General features: G+C 48.9%; 1 protein-coding gene across 14 annotated transcripts in view; it reads left to right on the forward strand.

The window, feature by feature from the left end:
* The window catches only part of GNG7 (G protein subunit gamma 7), a 128,326-nt gene extending 121,911 nt beyond the window's left edge, over nt 1–6,415 (forward strand). For all 14 annotated transcript variants that reach the window (XM_073324382.1, XM_073324379.1, XM_073324375.1 and 11 more), the window contains one exon: nt 344–6,415. In XM_073324382.1, the coding sequence (XP_073180483.1) occupies nt 344–469 (126 nt within the window). In that variant the 3' untranslated portion in view covers nt 470–6,415. The remainder of the gene's footprint in view (nt 1–343) is intronic.
* The last annotated feature ends 2,904 nt before the right edge of the window (nt 6,416–9,319 follow it).

Here is a 9,319-nt window from a genome sequence, read left to right on the forward strand (position 1 = left end):
GTTCTAGTAAAGAGAGAGCAAGAGAGTTTTCCCTTGCGCTTCAGTTTATTTTTATACCTGAGTCTTAAGCATTTCTTTCCACGCTCATTTCCCCTTTTTATTTCTGGTGATCAGTTTTGTAGAGTTCCCATTGTGAAACATTGGACTTGTAACTTCACCACCCCTAAAATTCCAGTCTCTGTCCCCTCCTTAGAACACTTGCTGCACATCTGTATAACTCAAAAACGTTTAAAAGCAGCTGGTCTGGTGCAGGCTGCGTGGGTTGAGTGCTGGCCATGAGGGGAATTTGTGGGGATATCCAAGGCATTTTCACTAAACCTGTTCTTTCTCTCTGAACATTTAGGTCTCCAAAGCATCTTCTGAACTAATGAATTACTGTGAGCAAAATGCCAGGAATGACCCACTGCTGGTTGGAGTACCCGCCTCGGAGAATCCTTTTAAGGACAAAAAGCCTTGTATCATCCTATAGCTTTCTTCGCTCTCGCGTGCACACCCTCTCTCAGGCAGGGCACCGTTCTGTATCGATTTAAACCAAGTCCCAAACTTAAAACTGCGCAGAGGGATAAACACTAAATGTTGGATTCAAATAGAACTTAAAATCTCAAATTGGAAGTGTTCAGAAAGGGGCTCGGGTGCTTCTGGGTGGTTTGCATACTGAGTGGGGTTCCAATTTACAAAACCATCGGGGGGGGCGGGCGCATTATTAATACTAATTCTGTTTTCAAGGGTGGTGGGAGAAACAAGAATTTAGCTGCATTTGCCAATGGGATTCATGGCCTCTTAAAAAGATGGAGTTTTGACCTTTTAAAGTATTTGGGCAAAGCTTTGGGTGTGCTTTTGATTCAATTAGTTATTCCAGTTGACGTATTCAAAGAATTTCAGACTGATTGCTTTGTTTCTTGGGGAGGGGTGGTGGTGGTGGCTGTTTGTTTAAAAAAAACAAACAAACAAAAAAACATTAAAAGTGGATATTACAAATTACTAAATTCAGAATTAGTGGTGGGGGAGGGAGAGCAAAGTGTTTGGCAGCTGCATTGTAATGTGTAACGAAATCATGAAACTTTCTCTCTCCATGAAATGTGGCATGTGGTTCTGAAGCATCATATGATCTTACGGTATTTGTTACAAATGAATCCCATTGTGGGGAGTATACTTCATAGAGTAACCCATCAGCCATGAAAACTGAAATGACTCTCCTTAAGTCGTGCTTGGCCCAAGGCAAAGGAGGTGTGGGTGTCTACACCCTCCGGTCACAATTTGGATTTTTAGTTCTGTGTGGTGTTACCACTATTTTCCTAGCAGAATTGCGATGTTGAGTGCATCGAGTTGGGTTTATTCTGCCTTTTTCTGATGGGTGGTGGGATTTGCTCTGTTCTGCAGTATCCTGTTGACACTTTTCTATCCTGGCCTTTCCGAGATTCTAGGTCCAAAACACTAGAACTGGCCACCATTAACCTCCCAGCTCTCCTTCCCTCTCATTAGTCATTAACGCGGATCTGTTGCATTCAAACCTATTCATTGGGAGTGGGGGGTGGTTTAAGGCTGTTAGAAAGAAGTATTAACTCCCAACAGTTCCCATCCCTTGGAAATAAGAAAATTAACTAATTTTTCATTTACCAACATAACTACGGGCACTGCACATTTGGGAACAAACTTGACACACAGCAGCAGGCAAGGGGGAAGGGAGGTAGTCGCTTCTCCTTTGCCTGTCACCTGCTGCAGGATGTAAGCGACAGTAATAACAGCTCCTAGGTGGACTGAAGGTAGTGCAGGGCCTTTTAATCTACTTTGTGGATCCTTGCTGCAGCATGCAGGTTCTGAGCACCCCCTCCCCTGCAATGCAACCCAAATGGTGCTTGGGAGAAAGATCAGAGCTCAGGGAAGTACTGCTGCCTCTCCCTGGTAGTTAGATCTATTACCATGAGGTGCATCCTGGGAACATTTTATAAGAACGCAGAATTCTGAACAGTCCTCTGGCACCGCCGCAGATTTGCGTACCAGCTTATAAGAGAACCTGTCCAATACTGTCCACTTGATCTAAACAGTCAGGCCTAGATTTCTTCCTACAAGAGAATACCCAGCTTTCTACGGAGAACATGGAGAAGCCGGGGGGTGGCCCACTTCTGAGGGATGAGCAAGCTTCTGAGGCAGCAGAACAGTTACTAATTTCTCATTTCTGAGGTAAAATGGGAGTTTGAATACTGGCAAATTCAAGGTGCAAGTACTAATCGTTTTCACTTGACACACAGGGTGTCCATTTGTACATATTCTTGCCACGTTAGGGTCCAGATTGTCTTCAGGATGAGAAGGACAAAAGCCTCCAATATGGAATCCTAGGAAGCCTGCCACACTGAGCCATTTCCCCAGTGTTTTGGGTCTGTTTGAAATGTCTAGGCCTTTAATAGAAGCCCAGTGCTTTGCACTTTTGGCACCCTCAAAGCCAGAGAATGCTTCCTGTCCCCAGGTCGATCTCTGTGCTGTAGACAAGAAAAGCTAGAGGAGAACCTGGGTTTGAGCTTTCATGGGAACTCTGAGGATTTGGGCTCTTTTGAGGTGCAGTTTGCGGGAGGGAAGACTTGCATATCAATAAGGGAGACTGTACACACCTTTTAATAGTAAAATGAGCAACCGGGCATCTGCCTTGAGCCCAGCCTAGGCAGGCACTGCTCCCCGGTTATGTTCCTGGCCCTCCTGTAAGGGAAAAGTGTTGCAGCATGACACTCTCGAAGGCGGTTCTGGAGCCCAGGCTGTGCTCTCTGTCCAGATTCATGATCCTGGCGTGCCATCCAACAGCAGTTACTTTGAGTGAAATGAAGGGTGGGGGAAGGGGGAGTTAGTGCCACAATACAGGGATAATAGCTGAGTCATTGACACCGGCCCTTTGCCAGAAACCTGGCTTCCATTCTTTCCAACTCAGTGCCCACACAGCGCCCATCTGCTTGGGGAGTAACACTCAATCTTGGTCCATTCAGCGTGAGATTTATTACTGGGGTGGCAGATGGAGGGTGGGGAGGGGACCTAATAATCTGAGTCTGCCTCTCTTAGATGCCACTCCACTCTACCTGCTCATGCAGCTGATTGACCGGGCTGGCTTTTGACAGGACGAGAGTGCCTCTTATGCAGGAGGGACACGCTCTGTTGATCTCGTGGGTTCCAGATATTTTGCCGGCAGCTTTTTATTACATGATCATTTGCCTTTTTAAACCATTTTTTAAAACAATCACATTTGTAAACACTACTGCAAACTGCCGCACATACCATACGTCGGGCTGCCGCTTTCACCTGGCTTTCTGGGGCCCTGTGCTGAGCCCTGCGCTGAGCTTCGACCTTCCACTGGCCTTTCCAAGGGCCCTGGGTTCCAATCCTGAAATCAGCCAGCAGCCTCATAACTAGTTGCCAACTCCCTTTCCTGCCCTGCCTTTGCTTGTGCGCCACAGGAAGTGGGTGGCAAAGGAGAGAGTGTTGCTTCCCTCTGCGATGAGCCTTCCCCAGGGCATGCTCATTAAACGCCTCTGGGCCAGCACGGCATTCCCGTTCCTCTCCTTTGCACTGTGAACTGCTGGCTTGCTGTAGGCCATCTAGTGCACAGTGTTAAACTTAATCTGTCAGCCAAGAAACCCAATGGGCCTCTCCTGGGGCAGCTAGCTGCCTTTGGGGTTTCCTGTAGGCTGAGCTATTCCCATAAAATTGGCGAGCAATGCCTTTGTTCTCTTTTGTCCAATGTGATTTAAAACTCTGTCGAAAGTTACTCCTGTCGTGGGAAATTAACGCTGTCCCAAGGGGTGTCTGGGTTTCTCCCCAGTGGGGCTTTCTCTTGTAGATTAAGGATTCCTTCTGTTCTTAACCTAGTGTGGTTCCAGCCTTATTTTTCTACTCCACATTGCTGATTCTTCCTTTACATTAGAGAACAGTGCATGGTGCTATGGTGGGCAATCTAGGCAGATGCATGAATTTCCAGGTCAGCTAGCAGACCTGGGTTCTTCATGTGCATAGGAGAAAGCTAGTGGCAGAGGTTACTGCAGTAGCTATCCACTTCTACTCCACTCCAGACCCAAGCGAAGGACAAGCCAGTGTCATTAGCTCGCACAGCCTAAGGAGTCTCCCAAAACCTACCCCTCTGAGGTTGATGCCATCCCTCTCTCTACTTCCAGCAGCCCTTTCGTGTCCCACACCAACTGCCATCTCCTGCCCAAAGCTCTTTCGAATTGTCCCTGGGTCAAGCTCTCACGCCCTGTACCATGTCTGCAGGGTTAGTCTTTAGTAATCATATAAACTCCAGACACTTGGTTCCCCCACAGGTCATTCTATTGTTGAATTCCACCAGCCGGTCACTTAATAGTTCAGCAAATTGGTGTCGATCTTCCTTTTCTTTTTCTCTGCCTGGCATATCCAGTTCGGCACCTTCACCTAATCTCTCTCTGTCTGAATCCCTCTAACATGCCAGCTGGTTTGATAACCGGGGAGGGTAGTCCTTTACACTATGAACCTGTAGTGGAGTTTAGACTGTGCCATATTATCCAACATGTGGAGAGGGGCTGGGGGTGGAATGGTCTTCTGGTGCAGGACACAATTTGAGAAGGTTAGGGGAGAGGGGACAGGACCCGTGTGCCAAGCAAGAGCCAATTCCTTTGATTCATACAGTTGATGTTTTTGTGGTTTCCCCACAAGAGCTATGCAAAGAATATGGGGAGGAGGGAAGCTGGGGGCAGCTGGCAGCTCAGGCCCCACTGATCCAGACCACGTTTTCATGAACCTTTCACAAATGCATGTCATGTGCTGTCTGGAGTCCCTGCCTCTCCTTGGTCTCCACGGATGCTGATAGAGGCGAATGGAAGTCCTTGGCACTATATAAGGGGAATGGGTGGGGCGAAGGCAGCTGGGTCTGAACAGCTATTTCCAAGTGGGGCGGGAGAATTGGAAGGAGCCTTGCCACTTGGGTATCTGATGTATCTTCAACTGGTGACTTGCCTCTAGGTGGAAAAATCCTCAACCTTTTTTAGTTTTTCCTTGTCTGAGTAAATGGGTGATCATATTGTAGACGTTTTTGTATAGCATAAATATAAGTGCAAATTACAGTAGCTGCTTGTATTTTGTTAGTGCATTTGCCCAAAAAAAAAAAAAAAAGACACTTTCAGGACTTTTTAAGTGCTCCAAAATGTAAAGGGGGGAGGAAGGTAGTGGTGCCTCTATTATGAGCTGAATCGGTGGCCAGACAGCCAGTGCCAGCTCAGCATTTACTCCACAAAGACCTTTTTGGGTGGCAAACGCATGTCCAAATTTGTCTGAGGTTTCTTTAGCATGTGGTGAAGCTGTTGCCCAAAATAGAAAGGTGAGGGATGTAATCTGTAGGCCAGCCCATTCCCCCTGCTCTTGGAGGGCTTCCAGCTGGGCTAGCAAGTAGCCAGGAGGCTACCCTGCTGTGTGCCAAGTATCTGGGCCCCAACAAACAGGTTACACAAGGACAAAGGCTGCATGATGCCTCTAGCTGGAAAGATCACGTTACTTACAGCCTTCCCCATAGATGGTCTCTGTACTTGAAACCAGGTATATGGTTGCCTAGGATTTGGGAGTATTTCCCATCCAACCCCCTTAAACAGCCCCCTCGTTATAAACGTAACTCCAGTGCTCTGCCTCTCCAGGAGGCATCTTTGGTCCTGTTCCTCTTAGAATAAAGGCAGCTTTCCTTACCTAGCTCCGACCAGCATCCTTACCTGTTTGAGCCAGGCTTATCTATTAGGAGAGCAGGGCAGCTGAGCACGTGGCAACAAGACCGTGCTTGCTTCCGTGCCCCCTTTGCACTCTGGTGCACTGGCATGCAGCAGCCCCAGTGACCAACAAGAGCACTGTGCTCTAGGTGCTTCTAAAAAGCCAACCCCTTTGATACTGCAGTGATCTCTGGGCCTCAAGCACTGTGTCCATATCCTTCAATTCACCTTCCAGCTGTGTGAGGAGGGGCTTTAAGGGTGTTCCGCGTTGCTCTTTGGAAGTGCTAATGGGGAACTCATCACTCTTTGCCCAGTTCTGAGAAACAAAAGTCCCTCTTCCTTTTACGAGAACTTAAAAAGTCAACTTTATTTAACTAGAGTAAAAATAACGCATTTCCGTCATCAAAACGGGAAGCCACGCGTCTGGCACTTTGCGCTCTTCATTTTTCTCTCTGGTTTCTTCTTCTGATTAATTTTTTTGCCAAACTCTGATATTGTTGCCAAATGCAAATCAAGAGTTGTAAAAACTGTATTTTAGGAAGTAATCAGTGTCTGTAATGTAGGTTCTTCAGAATGTCTGCATTTTTGGATCTCTGGTTTTTATTTCTGGTGTGCCATAGACCAATTTCTTGCACAGTGTTTAATATTTTGTGGAATTGTTGTTAAAAAGTGAATTGATAACACAATAAAGAGGCTCACTTTTCATTTTACCTGGCATGCTGTTTATCCTTCGTACAGCCACCTGCACTGAGAAGCCATTTCTGCTAGCCAGCTGCAGTTCCTGAAGACTGAGCAGAGTATTATCTTGAATGCCCGAGGGCCAGCAACTAAACACAGCCGGCTAGATCTGCAACTGGTGAAAATTAGAGCAGCTCCATTGACTTCAGTCCCAGTTTTTGCCAGCCGAGGATCTGGCCCAGTATGAACAAAATTGAAGAGAGGGCTACTATTGGCTATGGCTAGCCAGCACGATTTTGCATTTGTATTGTGGTGGTTTTAGCCCCAACTTCCCAAAGTGCTTTTACATGCAGGAATCTCTTCCCCTGCTGTGGAATCGCAGTGGCTCTGGGCGGAAGTGAAACCGCATCTTCTAACTGAAATGGCAGGAGAAATGTGGGTTGGCAATAGCCTAGAAAGTGCAGCGGTAGGTTCCTCAGACCCTGCTGCGTCCCTGCACTCCGGTGCTGAGCTCCCTGCAGCAACCCTCTGCTGCACTATTCCTAGAATCCCTGAAACTGGAGAGAGCAAAGGTGACCTGAACTCCATCATCTAGTTCATCTCCCCCCCACCCCTGCAGCTAGTGCAATCTTGGATCACAGCGCCCTTGCCCTGATTTCCAATACCTCTTCCTGTTCTAGTCCAGAGATCCAAGAACCAGTGTGACACTGCATCTCAATCCCTTGCTATTCCAGCCCCCAGTTTTCTCTGGGAAGGCTACGTTGTGCCGAATGCTCTGGTGTGGGTGTATCCCCAGGAGAGACTTCAACTACCAGGCTAGTGCTTGTTTGTGGTGCGAGCCAGGATTTGAATCAGTTTCTCTAGAGAAAAATAACCGGGTTTTATTTCTGGTTAAGCACCTTCCCCGCAGCAAATGCCTTAAAAACCAAATAGTGTCAGGCATTTCCTTCTCTTATAAATGCTGGTTCCTACTCTGCAGCCCTCCCAGGATTGTCCAGAGGGGTCCAGCACAGCCTGCAATGACTTGTAAGTTTTCCAAAGCCACTGCAGCTAATCAGACTTACTTGGGATTCTCCAATAACCAGGCATTACTGAGATGAGACATTCCCAAAAGGGGCTGACACTAGGCCAGATCTTCTGCAGTCATTTACACTAGAGCAAAATGTTTGGATGCTGCTAAATGCAGGTTTTAACATACTTCTAATTGGTCTGGGCTTCCTTCTTTTATAAAGTCACTTGTCAGATTATCGTCGAACGACGTAATCCACACCAAGTGTTTATTTCCCTGGGGGAGAAACAGCTGGAGCATGGTAGCCAACCCATCCAACTTGTGCCCAGTTCTGAAGTCAGGGTTATTCAAGAGTTGGAGCATTTGGAGAGTATATTCAGTAACTGCAAATCAAAGCCATTGAGTCCCGTTACTGATTGACTTCCTTGCAGAATATGCCTGACGTGTGCTTAGCACCTTTCACGCAGGGAGCCTCAAACCACTTCCCACCCAGGAACCCTGCCCAGTTTCTGGGAGGCAGTGATCAGTTGAACCCACTTCTTACCCCCGTGGAAATGGAAAGTTACAGCGAAGTGACTTGCCCTAGCAATGCGTCTCTGGAACGGGGGTGAGAACACCGCCAGGCTGTTGCCCCCTTACTTTAAGTTTACACCTTGCCCCTCTCAGAGCTGGGAGCACACCCCCAAGAATCCTGATTCCCAGCCCCCACTTGGTCTGCTAGGCAAAGCTCGTTTCCCAGAAGCGGCGGTAGGACCCAGGAGTCCTGACTCTCCCTAGATTATACTGCATCTGAGTAAGAATTCTCGAAGATCTCCTACGTTCACTTGCACCTCTCAATGTTGTAACCTGTAAGGTAGAAATTGCCCTTATGAGGCAATTACAAAGGGAGCAGATTTCTAGTGTGCAGGTTACAGAGCACTTAAGGGAGGTAATACAGCGGAAACCGTGTCCCAGGGGTGACGCATCACCAGGGTGAATCCCAGCTGCTTTGCTCCAGCAGAGCAGGGTGGCGGTTTGTTCAGCTGGCAAGGATGGCTAAAGCTTTGAAGTGTCCCATCTTCCACCGCCCCCCGACCCTTTCCTAAGTAAAGATGGATCAGAGCTGGAGCAGGGATGCCACTGAGCCAGTGAACGCAGGGCAGTTCTTCCTGCCGTCTTCTCCGCTGGCTAATCACCGGCTGCTGCAGTCGAGTTCTACCTCCCCCTGGTCCCAGACAGGTGCCCCCTGGGAATCGCGGCTGCACCAAGGTCCCAGTGGGTGGCCGAGCCGGAGCACCCAGCCAGCAGAAGGCTAAAGCTGAGCTGCAAGTAGGGAAAGCTCCTGCAAACGAAGGGTCCCACCCACGGATCTCTGGTGAGCCTCGGGGGCCTTAGCTCTGGGGTGAGTCTGGGCTCCGAAAGCTGCCCTGCCCGTTGCTCCTCTCCCTCTCTGTCACTGCCACTCTGTGCTCCCTAGGACCGGCTGTCTTGGCACCTTTCCTGGCATCCAGGTATAGCCATATGCCAGCTCTGGAAATCCCCCCCCCCCCCCGCGCGTGTTGTTTCACTCCTCAAGCTTCAGAATTCCCAGCACATGATATGGAAAATCCCCCTCGCGCCGGCCATCCAAGTCCGGGAAGGGCTGGGTTGGGAGGGGCAGCCTGGCTCTGGCCTGGACCTGCAGTCTGCGCCTGCCTTTGCTGTGGCCTTCCAGCAAAACTCCCTGGGCCTCAGCAGTCACATGGGGATGAGGATCCTTCCTGGCTCGTCTCTTTCCATTGCACACCCTCAGGGCAGGCCCCCCACCCCGATCTTGGGGCACGGCTCTCATGCTGCTATAGTGCAAAGGACGTGGCCTGTGTTAGTCCCCGCCGGCTCCAGCCAGCGTAACCAGCGATGGTCCCTTTCTCTTGCCATGGAGGTGGGGATGGCTGCATGAAGCTCTGGT

This window comes from Lepidochelys kempii, chromosome 25 (assembly GCF_965140265.1).
Source record: "Lepidochelys kempii isolate rLepKem1 chromosome 25, rLepKem1.hap2, whole genome shotgun sequence".
In the NCBI taxonomy this organism is placed as follows: Eukaryota; Metazoa; Chordata; order Testudines; family Cheloniidae; genus Lepidochelys; species Lepidochelys kempii.